Source organism: Platichthys flesus, chromosome 14 (genome assembly GCF_949316205.1).
Source record: "Platichthys flesus chromosome 14, fPlaFle2.1, whole genome shotgun sequence".
NCBI classification, from domain to species: domain Eukaryota; kingdom Metazoa; phylum Chordata; class Actinopteri; order Pleuronectiformes; family Pleuronectidae; genus Platichthys; species Platichthys flesus.
This window is the reverse complement of record NC_084958.1, coordinates 14,588,469-14,605,773: the sequence shown is the minus strand read 5'-3', so window position 1 is coordinate 14,605,773 and position 17,305 is coordinate 14,588,469. Positions and strand designations below refer to the sequence as shown.

At 43.6% G+C, this 17,305-nt stretch overlaps 1 protein-coding gene across 2 annotated transcripts in view; it reads right to left on the bottom strand.

Moving 5' to 3' along the window:
- Positions 1-7,795, bottom strand: part of pbx1a (pre-B-cell leukemia homeobox 1a) — a 47,667-nt gene extending 39,872 nt beyond the window's left edge. Inside the window, exons 1-2 of one of the 2 annotated variants that reach the window (XM_062405009.1) lie at positions 7,408-7,795; positions 6,617-6,690 (exon numbers count right to left, since the gene is read on the bottom strand). In XM_062405009.1, the coding sequence (XP_062260993.1) occupies positions 6,617-6,690; positions 7,408-7,592 (259 nt within the window). In that variant the 5' untranslated portion in view covers positions 7,593-7,795. The remainder of the gene's footprint in view (positions 1-6,616; positions 6,691-7,407) is intronic. The other variant, XM_062405008.1, reaches the window with a different exon arrangement.
- Positions 7,796-17,305: the final 9,510 nt, after the last annotated feature.

The window sequence follows — 17,305 nt, the reverse complement described above, 5'->3', positions numbered from 1 at the left end:
ACACACGACACACACACACACTCACACAGCAGATACCACACACCGCACTGAAGATTGCCAGCATGAGGCTGTTTGATTTTGCAGCCACAAAAAACAACTCTTTGTGTGGCTAAATTTATCATCGCTCCTCGCGACAGTATTTGTGTCTTTCTCTACAGTTCAATATCTCTTCTCTCTTTTTCTCTCCCAGTGTGTGTGTGTGTGTGTAGTGTGTGTGTGTGTGTGTGTCGGCATTGTTCTTTGTCTGTGCCTCTTCCTTCCTTCCAGTGAAGGTGCCGAGGTTACCAAGGCTCATCTGTGGCCCCTTTGTCTCTCACAGAAACGGCAAGGTTTATTAACATAAATTAGAATAGCTCACCAAGAGAATACCTTGTCGCTACGCGTTACCCACAGCAACCTCTCCTCCACTCTAAATCCACCTGATCGTGTGTGTGCGTGTGTGTGTTTGTGTGTGAAATAAAGAAAAGAGATAGAGTAAAAGGGTGAGAGAGAGTGAGTGAGTGTGTGTGTGAGTGAGCGGGAGACAGGGGGAGAGAGAGAGAGAGCACTCCCTTGCATCTAAATGTGAAACTACTCTGAGACGGGGGAGACACATCCACACCCATCTCTCCCCTGTCCTGATTAAAATAAATGGTGCTATCTGCACTGCATGACTCACTACACCATGGCATTACTATCAGTAATTGAAACATCCAATCACTACCGAGCCATCAGCCTCGCTGCTCTTCCCCATCTGACTTTGTGGCACCTGATTGAACATCCCACTGTATGGGAAGTAATACAGGATATGGCTACGAGTTTGTATGGAGGAGATGAGAAGACGAAGAACTACTGCGTCAACCAGGCTGCAATTTCGTGACAATGTCTGAACATGTACATTATATACAGTGTGTGTGTGTGTGTGTCGGCATGTGTGTGTGCGTGTGTTACTGTGAGTGTATTTGTGTGTGTGTGTGTTCCACCACCATCTCCAGGGAGAAAGAGGCAGCCTCATTGATTGGTGTTGATTCCATCTGGGCAGCGAGCAGCGACTGACAGTGGATCTAAGCTGCTGCGAAAGGCAACCATTAATCTTGGTCCTGTTTAAGCAGCATGTATTAATTTATGTCATTTTTACTAAGTCAGCCAGGGAAGAGCGCTTGCCATTTTATGTTTGACTGTTCATTGAAGTCAGAGGTTGAAGTGGTGGTGGTGTGTGTGTGTGTGTGTGTGTGTGTGTGTGTCTGGTGTGTGTGTGTGTGTGGTGGTGGTGGGGGGTTCCTTTTGTACAACCCCAGCACGCTGCCAACACGCCACTTACATCATAGTGGCGGGGTGCCAGAGAAACGAGATCCCACACTTCGAATTAAAGGCGATCAGCTGTCAGGGCAACCATCGCCATCATGGACTAAAAAAAAGTCTGAATGTATATTTCTCTGACATAATAAAGGAAGGAGGGGAGTTTTAACACCATGAAAAACTAGAATGGCATCAATATACCTCCGCCAAGGCCAAACACTTCCACATTTAAATTCACTAAATCCAGATTATTTTATTTATTTGGATCTTTGTCAATTTACCCACACCAATAAATATCAGTCCCCTAAACATGTCCGATTTGTTTTCATCTAGATCCATGAATTATTCTCGGAGGAATAAACTGAAATGTTTGAAAAACATCCTGTCTCAAAACTTCCTAAAGCTTCCCCCTGATCCGGATCCACACCAAAATGTAATGTGTTCATGGAAATCCCAAAAGATGTCGGAATCCTGCTAATTTACAGTGGAACACAAACGCAGGCAGACACATAACCTGTTTGGGTGGGGTGGGAGTTGGGGGGGGGGGTGATGATGATGATACACTAGAACTAAACAGCAGTAATATTCCGACGTATATACAGTCGGAGCCCCGTGAACGATTCAGTAATAAGATCTGCAGGTGTTTCAATCCAGCAATATGAGGATATACGCGTCCGGCGCTCCACACTGCGTGAGGCAATTCCACAAGACTGTGGAGAATCCAATCAAATCCAAACTGCACCAATAAGAAAAACAATGGCCGGGGCAATTGCAACAGCAATAATGTCACCGGAGCTGTTTTGTAGACAGTAAAAGCTGCTCCAGAGACAAACATCTGATAAAAAAGAAACTCCACTCTGCCATAGAGCAAATTTCCTCTCTAAAGCAATTTTATATTTGATAAGTGGGAAGGCATTCTTAGCGTAATGGATCTGAATATGATCTCTGTCAGAAAACTAAGAACACAGCCTCGTATAAAAGCCCTGTGTGCACAATGGCCAGAGCTGCTGCATCAGATAACTAAATTGAGACGTGCAGGAGAGAAACTATAGATAAAGACACAATGCATCCATGTTTCATTTGAATAGGTGAACTGATAGATCGCTGAATCTCCATCCTTTTTTCTTTTTTTTTATCTATTGCTTTCGCGCAGCTTCCATTAAGGTGTTACCTTTCACCTTCACGGAAATGTGAAAATGTGTTTATGTGCATTTCATTTCATTAAAGACAGTAAACAGACACACCTAGCGACCTATCGTTGCTCTCAAAAACACACACACACACACACACACACACACACACAGACACTGGCATGCACACACACACACACACACACTCCCTAGCCATACGTCGACAACCAGAATATGACCATTCCACAGCCAGATATGTTATCACGGCTAATTACTACTCCCACCTCAGATATACAGGGCTGTAATTAGCCTCTTAAAACATGATTAACATGTCTCAATTAAGCCAGTCAACATTTGCATAATATATTAGCTGTCCTAATTGCAAGTGAATTTATATCAGAGGACAGGGAACAGCAAAAAAATACTCGCTGTTGCTTCTGAAGTATGCGGATAATGCAACAAATATAAATATGAGTCGAGAGGAAACGTCAGTGGATGAAAAGGGAACCTGGTTTATTTATGTAAGATGTAACTCACTTGACAAGCAAAGATCAGAACATGCCCGACCAGACTAAAAAATATATCATGTTTATTATTTTTATTATTCACTTAGATGAAAATTTCTGGTCAGTGGGGGAACGGCCTCCCATAAACTCGGAAGTCAAAGCCTGGCGGCGTCTTCTCGGGAAAAACTTCTGCGCTCATTTCAAAGTTATTTATCTGAAGCTATTTATGAGGGAACAGACAGAGTCCTGTTCAGCCTTATTTCCGTGGAAACTAAAACATGGGGGGGGGATAAACTGCTGCTTCGGCACTTCCAAGCCGGGGACAGATATACAGTCTCCCAGCTAGCGCGGGGAAAACCAAGGACATAGCCATTAGTTTCAGGACAGCGCCACATTGGAGACTAATGCCTCCATCTGTCACCGGAGATGAGAGGAGGGTAACAAAGAGAGGCAACACTAACCCCTGAACTCATCATGGACAGCCATGTCAATTAAATACTGAAAAACAGCAGCACTGGGAGCCATTGGGACCAGTCTATCCACTGCTTCATGGGAACTCGACCAGTACCTACATCAACGTTTAATGGTAATGGTACAGGAAATAAAACACACCCTTACATTTACCTCGACTCACTAGACGTGGAATTATTATTTGATCATTTTGATAGTATATTAATATTTTCGGCCATTTTTATATAAAAATGCTAATATTTCTTCCCTGACTCTCATATTTAAGTATTCATTGCTTTTCTGTGTTTCATATGATTGCAAATGAAATATATTTTGGCTTTGGAAAGTTCGTGGGATACAAAAAAGGTTTTTGAAGAAACTAATTTTTTCTCATACTATACTATACAATTAAGTGTACGCAATTAATGGTTAGTTGCGTAGCACTGCTTTGTGCCAGTGAACACTATACTTCACGAGTCCTGACAGGAACCTTGAAAGTGACCAGAACAATGTGAACATATAAAATATGTGTACATGTCTAATTAGCAGCAGGCGGGAGGTGCTGTGCATGTGCGTTTGGTGTGCGTGTGCGTGTGCGTGTGTGTGTGTGTGCGTGTGTGCGAGGTTGGTGCAGTTAGGAGGACCAACTGATTCAGCAGGTCTCCGGCTTTGATGAAGTTCAATACATTATCCGTCTGATCACATTAGTCATGCAGGAGCTCTCCATCTGACCCGAGCCTGTATGGGGGTAATGTGAGGCTGTTGACACAGAGTGGCCTGATGAAAAAACAGTCCCAGGCCCCGCCGAGAGAGAGAGAGAGAGAGAGAGAGAGAGAGAGAGAGGCAGAGAGAGAGAGAGAGAGAGAGGAGGCCTGAAATTTGACACCCAGAACCACTGACTTGGTGTCTGGCTTCTCTTACTTAGTCAACCAGTACGTGCCAGCTTCCCTCGCCGTAATGGTTCCACACAAACAAAGACAGCGTCCAGCTCTCTTCACAGGATGTGAAGCCCCGCACAGGAAAACAAATTCTAAGTGCTCTCAGGAACTGTAGAAACAATGATGACAGTTTATTTTTTTAGTAGCGAGGGGGGGGCCTGTAGACAGAGAGACACTGGCGGCCTAAAGGAACGTCTGCAAGTGGTAACACAAGCCTGTCCCTGGTTTTCCGTAAGCCGGCGTGCGAACCTGAGCTTGTTTAAGCTTGCTAAATACTCTCCCGCCATGACACGAGCCCGACCCCCGGCCCAGATAGGGAGTGGGGTGGGGTGGGGTCATCAGTTAAGGCCTGCTCTCTCGGCTATTGGCATGCGCTCCTGCCCTGTTTGTCGGCTGCTTATCAAATGGACACCTCGGCGTCCCATATTGCCGCTGTCAACACTCACACGCCAGCGACCTACCGCGAGGGGGGGGGGGGCACATGCACCACACACATGAACAGCCACGTGCAACAAATGATATACAATGTAAAGGTATGTTTCCTCTGCTCAGTGAGAGATGGAGGAGAATCTGAACCACCGTGCTGATCTCCTCCTGCTCCTCGCTCTTCCTCTCAAAGACACTCTGCAACAATGTCGGAAAAACAGGGAGAAGCTGACTCTTTGTAAAGAATATAAAAAAAGATTTGACAAATTACAGGCTGTACTCCACTCGCATACACTGCACTCAGCACATTTGGCTGTAAATGCCATGGTGAAGGTTTGAGTCATTTTCTCTGTCACTGCAGTGAAAGGATTTTCAGTTTCGTCTGCACAAACCTCCGATGGGCGAAGATGAGCCGCGGCTCAGCTCTTCAGACACAGACAGGGAGGACACAGCCATTAAGTCCTCTCTCGCAAATTGTTTGGGTTATTCTTAACTTTTAAAAGCTTCTCTTGTCTTCATAGAAACAAAGCCGTCATTGACAGCTTGCTGAAGAAAAACGATTTTTTCCAGCTATGCTTTTCAGTTAAATAAAACCACTGATTTGATACATTACAAAGAGAAACTGTGCTGAAATATGCTGGTTTCCCAACTTGGTCCTGAGCAGAGAGGAGGAGAGTTTGCAGGCTGAGGGGAGGCTCTCTCTCGCCAGACGCACTCTGAAACCCTGGTTGCCAAGAGCGGTGGGAAGAGAGGAGAGGCAGGGGGAAAAGCCAGGAAAAGGTCCAAGTCACTTTGTTCTTCTTTTTGGAAACGAACTCCAGCTGAACCCAGGGAGACGTCAGACAGTTTACAAAGAGCCAGGCATTACTCTCCCACTTTTCACTTTCCAAGCCTTCCAGTTTAGAAACAGGGCCCCAACCTACTACACAGCTTCCTCCTCTCAGAAAAAACTCTTTAACCTTTATGAATCCGGTGAAAATCCCAAAGTATCTGTTTACTCCTGCTCTCCCTTTTTCTCGTCTTTTTTTATTCAGGAAAATCCTGTGCCAATATCTGACTCACGAGAGCGAAATGTCAAAGAAAAACATTTCACGTTGCATTAAGGGAAATGGTGTTGCCTCGATACAAGCCCCGTGTTTATTTCCAACTGTCTGCACGGCTGCAACACGAGCAGACAAAGTGACAAGGCTCTCTCGGTAATCTCAGCCCCCTGCTTCAAAGTTGTGTTCACAGATAAGGTTATATTGGATGTTTTGTTTTATTTCCTCCCTTCAAAAAGCGGCGCTCCGCCACATCCCTCAGAGAACATCCGCGGGCTTTCATCATGTGAGCCGCTGTTCTTTTAATCTGCTGTTAAGTGAGTAATAATTCACACACATTCCTTTTCACGACTTTGACCCTCGTTGCAAACATAAACAGAAAATCCCTCTGACCTGCCTCTGCATGTAAAACAGCTCACTTAGCAAACACCATCCAACTCGGCCAAGGAAAACAGACTGAGAGGAGTGTGTTGGGGGTGTGTGTGTGTGTGGGGGGGGGGGGTTGACAGCCCCAGCCCTGCGAAAGGCCCAAATGTCGGCATGAAAACACTCCTGTCCAATAACAGCAGCTCGTCTGGGGTCCGAGCTGCTCACATGCAAGCTGTGTGACTTGTTGTCAGGAAAAACGTGTCGTAAATCAAAAGGGGGAAAAAAATAAAATTTATATTTCCAGTGGCTCGGGAAAGGAAGGTCTAGATGGCCATGACCTGCTTTGGCTTTGTACATATTTTTTTTCCCCATAAAAACCCATCAATCATTAAATGAAGCTTTTATATTTTCTCATCAGGATCAGTAAGTGTAAAAAGAAAATCCAGCGAATACTGAGAAATGATAAAAACACCACGTACCTGTTTTCTCCTTGATTTCACACAAGACGTTGAAGAGGGCAGGTTTCATTCTGTGGCAGTTCAGTGCATGTTTCCTACGGAGAGGACAGGAGACCACTTTCCACATCAATACTCACACAAGTGGCAAACGGCAATAATAAACAAAACAGGCATCGGGAAATCACACAAATCAAAAAAATAAATCCTCATGAAGATTCGGTTTAATTTCCCCACGCTGTCAGAGGCAGGTTATCTCTCCAAGAGCCAAGACACAGAAAATGTATCTTAATGTCCAGTTTGAATCTTTAAATTCTGTGATTCTCATAAATACACATTGTGAGACTTCAAACCAAAATTTGTCTGACAACAAAATCCCCCCACGTGCCTCTAATGAACTTTGCATCATATTCTGGGTTATTATTAATAGTGCAGAGGGATACAACTATACGGAAGAGGATCTGCAACATGTTCCTATGGTATAAGATTACAATATAAGCTCCTCTGTGAGAGGGGGGGGAAACCGAGGTGCCAACTGCTCCAAAGAAAACCTCTACATGGATCTGCTTCAATTTTCAATCATCCTGCAATAATTATTAGTTTTGATTTAACATGTTAAAGTTGTTTCTTATAATGAAATCTGAAGTTTGTCTTAATTTTCACTTTCATCTGGAGGCAGTCTGTGTTTTTATCTCCCCTCTCTTTCTCCATCCCCAACAACACTACCCAACATTTCCTCTCTTATTGACAAGTGTTTGTTTTTTATATGACTGTGTGTGAGTGTGTGTGTGTGTTTGATGTGTGTGTAGCCTCACCTCGCCTGCGCTTCGTCTAAGCTTTGGTCTGTGATGGTCATGATTTGCTGTAATATGTCTCCGATGTCCTGCTTCCTTCCGTCCCCGTCCGTCCCCGCCGTGCCATCCTGCATATGCTGCGCCAGGCCGGGGTGTCCGGCCATGCCTACCCCGTGGGAGTGCATCAACCGCGGCTGCTCGTCCATCCTCGATCGCGGTCCACGCTGCCTTCGCCTCCAACTTTTTTTTATTATTGTTATTATTTAATTTAAATATCTAGAAGGGTAAAAAAAAAATGAAAAATATCCTCGGGAATTTCTCTGGATTCCTCTGCGTCTCTCTCAGCCCCGGCACTCCTCCTTCCTCCTTGGTAAGCTTTTCTGGATTTGGGAGGGAGGGAGACTGACAAACCCTCTCCCAGCGCTCTCTCTCTCTCTCTCTCTCTCTCTCTCTCTCTCTCGCTCTCTCTCTCGCTCTCTGTCTCTCCCCCCCTCTCTCTCTCCCCCCTCTCTCTCCCCCTCTCTCTCTCTCTCCCCTCCTCTTTCTCTATCTCTCTCTCTCTCCCCCCCCCCCCTCTCTCTCTCTCTCTCTCTCTCTCTCTCTCTCTCTCTCTCTCTCTCTCGGTGTCTCTCCCAGCTGGTTGAGGTGAAATCTGATCTGAATCGCTGCTTTTGGCTGGGGCCACTCCTGCGCCGCTACTGTAGGCAACACAAGCCCCAAAAAAAGCAGGGTTGAAATTTAAAGGCTCCTAATCTGATTAAAAGTGCAGCGCGTGGTTTTTCCCCGCCCTATTTACGCGGAACGCTTTTTACGCGCTACAGATACGCGCCCGGAGGCTCAAGTTGTCGGCGAAGGTTTCGGATAGAAAGTCACCAGCAACTGTTATTGTTTCGCTTATGTCTGCTAACTGACTCATAATCAGAGAGTATGGATGGCGAAAAAGCCTCCGCCCCTCGAGCCACGATTGGAGAAGAAGGAGCTTCGCAAGTCCCACCTCGGTCCTCTCCGCACACGTCAATCATCCTGCTCGGGAAGGTGGGACACTATAATAAACATAAAGAGATGGTGACCGGGCCGGGTGGCAATGCAGTGATGGATAGAGAGTGAATATGTAGCCTAATAAATAATTGTGAGTGGCAGCGGAACTCTAACCCTACAGGACAGCGTGGTGGTGCTTGGAGAAAGACACTCTGTCACCCACACCATATATTTCCCTGCTGAATATTTACATCCATGTAATCAGTCAAAGGAATAAATAAATCAAGATGAATTTATTAGAACATGCAGCAGTTTGTGAGGTGATATTTTTTTTTTTTACAAGGCTAATGTTGTTAAACACAACCACAGCAGTTGTCATAAATGCACTAGTACCACAGCCTTGTGTTTAAATCACTATTTCGCTATGAGGCTTTGATTGATTAAAGGGGGAATCCCACGAATTTGACACCCGTCTGGTCACGGGCTTTGGGGAGCACGAGTGGAATCATGACAACATGTTGGGTAAAGCCTTTTTTTGTGCCAGAGGAGCCAAGGGTTAGCTGGGTGTGGATACCCTAGCTGGGCCCATCGGCACCCACTGGTTTGGGACAAAATGTTCAAATATTCAGGTCCAGGTTAGTTTCATTCACGTTGGATGGGCTATATTTCATCCTTTTAAACTGCACCTCCCTTAAAATCTGGGGAAATTTAAGGCTCAGGTCAGTCACATATATGCGAATTCTACAGTGTAGAACTCTCGCTTTACATTCACTTCTAATCTGTGAGAGCGAGAGGGAGAATAAAACATTTAGGAAATTGAATCGTGTCGGGTTCAACTTTGATAATTCTTGACTTGCGAAACTGCTCCAATTTTTCGTTTGTGTGACAGAGCCCTTAGAAATAAGTGTTTATTAGACCTCTGTAGCCTGATCCTCATATTGGTTGCAGGCACAGTATGTATCTTTTGCTATGTTGCATGGATTGATTGATTGATTCCTTTTTTAACATAATTATCTTATAATTGGGAAAAATAATTGATTATCTTTCCATTGTTGACTAATTCTTAAAGCAAAAAGCTGTGCCTGTTGTAGCACTTCAAGAGTGAATGTTTGTAGGTTTTTAGGTCTTTAAAGGGATTACAATGATTATCTAAGTATGTCACTTGGGCTATGGGGAATTGCGATGTGTATTTTAGTTTAATTTTTTCTATCATTGGGAACAAACGACTTATCACTTAATCAAAAGCTAATCAGCAGATTAATTGATAGTGAAAATGCAGCACTTTATTGCAGTAATCATAATCACTATCTCCCACTTAACACCATGAGAAAAAACCTAAGCAACATTATGGATGTGCTGCAGTTCTGTCTCTTTGAGTCTGCCCTGTGCTACATCCAAATGCTTCCTTGCCTCCTTTTACTGGCCGGACAGAAATCGATCAGTCAGTTTTCTCATTACGTGCTGAATAGGGAGGTAGGGCAGTAATTGTCACGAGGGGCAGGGTGAGGTTGAGGGTAGTGGCGGTGATAATGTCTGAAACTCAGGAGCTGCAAGACTGCACAGCACAGCCCTGAAATGAAAGTCTGCAGTCCGGCAGCCATCCTGCTTTATTGTATTCCCCTTTTAACGGAGTGATAATGACGGAGGATTCTCTTCGTGTTGTAGACTGGACAAAGACGGTGGCGGTTCAGCTGTAAACAGGCCTGAGTGAAAAACATGGCATTTCCCCTTTTATTTTTGTTATCCAATTGTTTGTCTCCTTAACAGTGAGAATAAAACTACAGTCTGATTAGACGTTGACTCTTCTAGATCTATACCTCCGAGACATCTTTGTCTTTATTTTTTGATTTCCAAAGAGCTTGTCCTATTTGCTCCAAGTTCAAATGTATTCCACTGTTAACCAATAAACAGGAATGACCTAATTGTTTGGGTATTTTAGGGGAAAGTGAACTTTGACTAGAATAAACGAGAACTTGTTTATGGGCTGATTGCTGAAGAAAAAGCAGCATATGCAGCCTCAATGAAAGAGAGGGGAAAATAATCCAAAATCATACTTTCCCTCTTCTTAAACCAAATGAGTGGTTGCAGCATAAATCAACCCACCAAAAGAATGAGTGGGATTTGATTATAATTGCAAATTAAAAAATATTCTTATAAATAGCACATGTTTTTCTCCCCCGAAGTTGCAGAGTTGTTTTTCAGAGACTTGAAATGTTAATGCCAAACGCGTCAGTATATTCCCAACAGAAATGTGAACTAGTTGAATTTGTTGAGTTGAGATGTGTTTACCATCATCCAGTGAGGCTGCTCTGATTAATATGGAAGGAGTCTTGAATCGCAGCAATGTCAGCTCTCATGTAAAGTGAGAACGACTGTAACACACTGTAAACTTAATATATATAGAGTATATACACATTTGATAAAAGGTTTATCAGACACTATAACATTTTTTTAAAGAAGCTGTGAGAAAACAAGGACATTTTAAAGATAATGCTGTAAAATGTACCGGCACATACACATGAGAATTTATATATTACATTTTCGAATATGTATAAATCATTTACAGGGGGGTTTCTTCATATTTTTTTATTATTACAACTACATAACACTATTTACCTGAACCCCAATTATAAAGTAATTTATTAAAGGCCCCATGAATCAGATGTCACATATGTTAATCTGTATATTTACGTGTGTCTGCTGAAAAAAACAAAACTATCCAGGCTATTCTCGCGGTTATTGATTGGCGTTCACAGCAGCCAAGTGGCCCTGAATGTGCGTCATACGCCCATCCAGAGTTGATAGTCACGAGCAGCTCAACATAGAAATTCATGCTGTCTGTTGTCGCCGCCTTCTCACCACCACCACCACCACCACCACCGCCTACGCCTGCGGACCCGTATGTGAATCGGTCAGCGCAACTGGCAGAATTTATGGTCGTGCCTTGGTTGAGAAAGCATTATCGCTGGTAGCAAAAATTAGTTAATGCTCCCAAGTGCAGGATGAATCATCGAACATTTGAAAGTGTTGTACAGGGGGAGACGAAGACAGGGATTATTCTGTAAAATCACTAAGATGGTTGCTTAGAATAAAAGTGTGACCAGATTTCTTATAAACTAAACCATGCAAGAAAAAGAAAAAAACTCAATATAATTCAAGCTTCATAACATGCTGACTCCACAGTATATGTTCTTCTATCTGGACCAGGGTCAAACAAGTCCTCCCAGCAAGAGCAGCAGGTCAGAGCAGGGTAAGTTATGTATGAGCTAGGAACACACCGAGGGAGAGAGCGGTAGCGGCATGGAACATCTCTCCAGGAAGTAACCTTGATGAAAAATTCAGTTGTTTGCAGCTCCTGGCGTCCCTCAGGCATGAATAAAGTGAGGCCCAGACTGAGAGAAAAGGCCTGGGCTCAGCTTGAAACTACTCACTGACCCACTGCTGAGGAACATGCACACACACACACACACACACACACACACACACACACCCACACACAGACACACAGTCACACAGTCACACACACAGACAGACACTAGCATTAGGAGATGGGCACGAATTAAACTTTAATCACGCCTCAAATAGATTAAACGACAGGAGCCTAGTCAGCATTTCCAAGCCCTTGCTCTGCCTCAGTTGACCATCCTCCTTTAAAGTCCTGCTAAATTAAATACCCACAAGTTACAGTTTCCTTGCACCTTTAGATTAGCTCTTAGGCAAGAGAGGTACTTTGAGTAAACCTGAGCTAGAAAACAACACCTGCACAGGAGCTCAGTCAAGATATTACACATAAATCATCTCATTATGCGGCCGCTCCAGTGGTTTGTTATTGCATTATCATAAAGCTGAGAAACTGGGGAGAGAGATATATTTTTAAAAGAATTGTCAAAATCAGTGGCATTATCTGGTTAAAATGACTTTTTAAAACCCCACAAGCTATAATGTGACTATTGCTTAGATCACTACAAAATGAACGTTAGACCATTACACAGACTCCAACAGCGTTTCTGTATCAAACCACGTGATTGAATCTGAAGTTCTGTCCTTTTTGGTCTCGTTTTAGGTCCAATTTGTTATAGTATAGTTCCCTTTAAAAACAATCTGTTTTCATTTCCCATTCAGCACAGACTAGGTGAACCATCACAGCCCAGCAAATACACACAATAACAATGGCAACACCAACTGAGTCTTGAGCGAGATAAATAATTGAGTTGGTGTGGCAGTCCGACCACAAACCTTCCTGATCAGGTCATACATTGACAGCTAGGCCAAATAGAGTTTTCTTTAAACGAAAGTTTAGCCTCCTAGCTGAGGTGATAATGTCGGTTTAAAAATAGTTGGTTCCCTCACAAGCGACGTGACAAACCTAATTTAGTCAGTCCTCATTTTCCAAAGGTAAACCATTCAGGTGGGAACTGTAGTTATCATCAGATGGTCCATCAGCAACCAAGTCGTGACGATTTACCAGTTTGAGTAGTAAATCATTTTTATTTCTCATTTGTTAGGTATCTAATCTGAAGCTCATTTTGGTTTGAGACATTCGAGTGGTTGGAACGTTCAAATGCCAATAATATGATAAGTCTGATCCAAATCCTCCCTTCTTCTTCAAATTTCTTAACAAAATGCAGGAAGATAGAAATGTGTACCATGTTTAAAAAGTCTTCAGTGGAGAAGAATTCAGGCCCAGCCCAATGCTTAACAATCCAGCCAACGCCCCTGTGTAATGCTCCTTTAATTGAGAGCTGGCAGTGAGCGTGATGACAGTTGTCATACTAAACACTTGTTCCCAGCCCATGTTCCCTTGTTCCCGTCTCCTTTTTAGTTTTTGAAATGACAGTCAACTCAGGATGAGGTTCATTGCTTTTATCTTTTCTGAAACTTGATTCCCAAAATCTTGGTTAGATTTCTATTCGGTGCCTTTGTTTCAGAAAATAAGGCTTTAGGGCTCTAGAATAGGGTTGGGGGATGGAGACTCTGTTCAGTGTTTCCTTGTTACTTGGAATAAACAGATCCACGTCTTTTACCTGGCAGGGTTTGGCTGTACCTTTCGGCTAATGATCATTTAGTGTTGAGGAGCTGAATGGGTCTCTGTGCGGCGCGGAGACTGGGTCAGGGTGAAGGATGACTGATATGAAGGGGTTGACCTGTCACATAGCATTTGACTTACTATCTTTGGAACAGGATAAAAGGGGAGCCAAATGTCAAGTGATACAAGTGACGCATCCTCACACAAGAATATCCACACAGAGAGGGAAGGGGAGATTAATGTTTTATAATAAAAGCTCAAACCCACCAGCTATTCTGTGGATGGCAGGTAAAAACAGTAAGCTTATCATTTTCATAGAAATAATAGTCACCGGTGGCACTCGCGGTTCGTGTCAGCCACAGGATTTCTGTGCCCTTTTCATGAGTGTGTCTGTTCTTGCTGTAGGGGCCCTGTAAGCCCTTAGACCTCTTGGCAAAGCGTGGGCTGCGCCTGGTAGCGGGAGATGTGACGGATGCCTCGAAGCCCGCTCACTGCTCTGTGAATTTTACCCAGACTCATTTGCATTCATAAAGAGCCTACTCCTTGTCACAGAGTGTTTTCTTTTTTAGTCTGCCTCCAAAAATCCTGTGCGACTCCTGGTGGGAGTGCGCCGGGAAAATCCAACTGTCAAAGACGACAAGATGAATGAATCCCTGTGTCAGACGCTTGTGGCTTCAACGATGACAGATGGAGGAGAGCTGTCCCTCCGTCGATCGGCAGGCTTCATTTTGGAATAAATAAATCAGAATTTCACCCCCTCCCATAATTACAAGTGGTGCTTTATTTGACAGCTCTCTCTGTTTGTTGATGGGAGTGTGTTTGTCTGGTGGGTGGCGGCGCTGACCAGGTAACAGCTTGATTTAATTCGACGTGGACACGACTGCAATGTGGTGCAGTGGTTTTCCCTTCTAACTTTGATTTACAGCTTTTTAATGAAGCACCAGTGTCCACCTGGAATAGCAAGTGGATGTAAACCTGCAATTAAACACAATTAATTTCCAGCTTGTCCAATCTACTCACTCATCTGCTCTGCTGACGTGTCCTCGAGCAAATTACTGCCTTCCCCTCAGCATTGGGGATGTTCTGTATGTAACCCTGAACTATGACTTCTGGTGGAAGACGGACAGAGACATCGCAGAGAATTCTGGGGCCCCTGTTGGAATATTAGCTTAGGTTCCAACTTCCTCATTAAATTCATCCTCAGTGAATTATGCTTTTTCTTCTGCGGTTCCCTGCCTGTTTCACTTCACTAGCAACAACCGTTCAAGATGGAGCCAAGTGAAAACTGAATCTCAAATCAGGGAAATACAACATGATTCACCCTACCGTCATCTTAGCTTTGTGTTGGTCTATCACCAAGCATTGCATTACACACATTTTATAAATAGATTATGTATTTACATATCCAGCAATTAACAGGAAACATTATTATTCATTTGTAGTCTAAAAAAAGCACGAACATTTTTTCGAGAGCTCTCCTTGCCACTACTTGAGCTCATGCCTCCAAAATCAAACCTTTGTCGCTTCTAATCCAGAGGGCTCACTCAGCTGGATGCCATCAATCCGGAATGCTCGAACAGCAGTGTTCGATTGGACTATATCAATTAAAAATGTCGCTGAAGCGTTAGCGCAAGCGTCAGACCTCACATGTAGTCCTAATCATGTAAGGACAAACTCAGGTAAAGTCGAGCAAGTCTACCTGTGCGAGTCCAACGATTAAAGCCACTGACAAGGTAAACAACCTAATTTGCCCTATGCATTTAAAACTGTAGTAATGTGTCTCCAGTCTATTCCCGCTGTCTCTGGTGAGTGCAAAAAAAACCACTATGCCAAAAGGCAAAGAATTCTGGCTAACTTCCAGTACTTGCAACATTCCTAATCCACAAATGCTTTCTTCTCCTGTTGAAGTTGAATCAACTCCTTTCTGTGCTAATCAGTCATTCATTGAGCCTCTGGCACTCACTGAGACTTGGATCACACTGGAAAACACTGTTACCCCTGCTGCGCACTACCACATTCTCCCTAACCTAATTTCTGGATGGCCCATGTCCTCTTTTCACAAAATCTACTCATTTTAACTGCCTCGCCAGTGGCTGACCAACGCCATCCAAGATCTGTGTGCTGATCTTAGATCTGTTGGGAGAAAATTGCATAAACCCAGTGACCCTGTTGGTCGTACGGATTATCATTTGCTTCAGAGTGCTGCCAAAACTGCTTTTACCCTGATAAGGTCAGCAGTATCGAAGACACATGGAACTAATTTTCCACCTTTAAAACATTACTCAATCCTCCACCAGCTCCACCAGACACTAACCTCACAGCTGACATCCTTGCCTCCTTATTTACAGAAAAGTTGGCAGCCATCAGTAGCCATTTCTCTGGACTCACAGACAACCAATCTCCCACAGTTAAGGCTCTATGATCAGCCCTCTCACCAGGGTTAGCACACCAGCAAGCTAAACATGTAGCAATCTTACTCTGCTCTCATGCCTTTGCCTCCTCCCATCATTGGCATACAACCTCCCTCACTCAGCCATGTAGGAAAGTGCGCTCCTTTAGCCTAATATGGAGCAGTCCGAAGTACTATTCTGTATCCACAGCACAATGGAATATATTTTCTCTCATTACAATACACACTACTACTATTTACCTATTTATCCAACACTTTGCTCCTCATGTCAATGCTATGCAGATGACACCCAACTATACCTGTCATTCCCACCAGATGATTGAACCGTCCCGGTTTAGATCTCTCACCCCAAGTACAGTCGATGATCCTTTTCTGACCATCTGTCTGCCAGTTTTGCTGCTTTGTGCTATAAGACACAAGACAATATTACACCAATCTTCTAGCACAGGCCATGAATTTTGCTCACCATGACCACTGCAGTCCCCTACTTGCAAACATCCCTCTGTTCACAGTGAAACACCTCTGATAATTCAGAATACAGGGAAGTCTCTAGTCTTTATCCTGCCTAAAAGGGTAGATGTTGCTCATCGCCATTCACTGTGTACCCATTGCTGGCTTATGCTCCTTCTCAGCCTCAAGAAACATTATCTGGCATTGCCTTCACTGCACACAAGGCAATCACAGTCCAGATGGTGGTGTCCCTATCTAATTCCAGATCCTCTTGAAGACTCCTCTCTTCCGAGAGCACCTCCTCTCCAAACACCTTCAACACCCTGTAGTAGCACTTGCCATGGACTCTTGGTGCACGTCTTAATCTGATCGCCTGAATTTGGTCTTTTTAAACAGATTTAACATTATACTCACTTCAAGGCTTTAGTGTTGTTTCTCAGGTGTGAGGAGCTTTGATAAGAGTTTTTGCCAAATTCATAAATGCCAAATAAAAAATTGCGTAAATGGGAGCAGATTATATGTGGATTTTATCCCAGGGGAGTAATTGCTGCAATGACAGTGATCACTGCAAGACTACAGGCATGATCCTTATTGCAATTTTGTAACTAACAAAATACCCCAAATTCTAAAGGTTTCTTAATTTTCCTTTCCAACCAATGGTAAAAAAAAAGCTGCTGCTCCTGTCCTGACCTAAAACATTAATTTCCCTGATTTGTAGTGTAACATTCTTTTTTTTTATCTTGTCATTTTCTGACAAAACAGTAGAAAACAACAAGGTAAGGCCAATGTGAGCAACACAGATTCCGTAAACCTCAAAGAACAGGGTGCAAGTGTTTGGATGATAAAAAAGGAGAACATCTGGTGAGCTGAGCTCGGTGCCAGAACAAGACAAAGCCATGTGTCTGGCAAACACTTACCTACACACGTACCTAACCACACACACACACAAACACACACACACACACACACACACACACACACATACATATTTATTCATGCATGCACACTCAAACCTGCCTGCCCCCCAACTTGCAAACAAGCAAAAAAATCCCCCC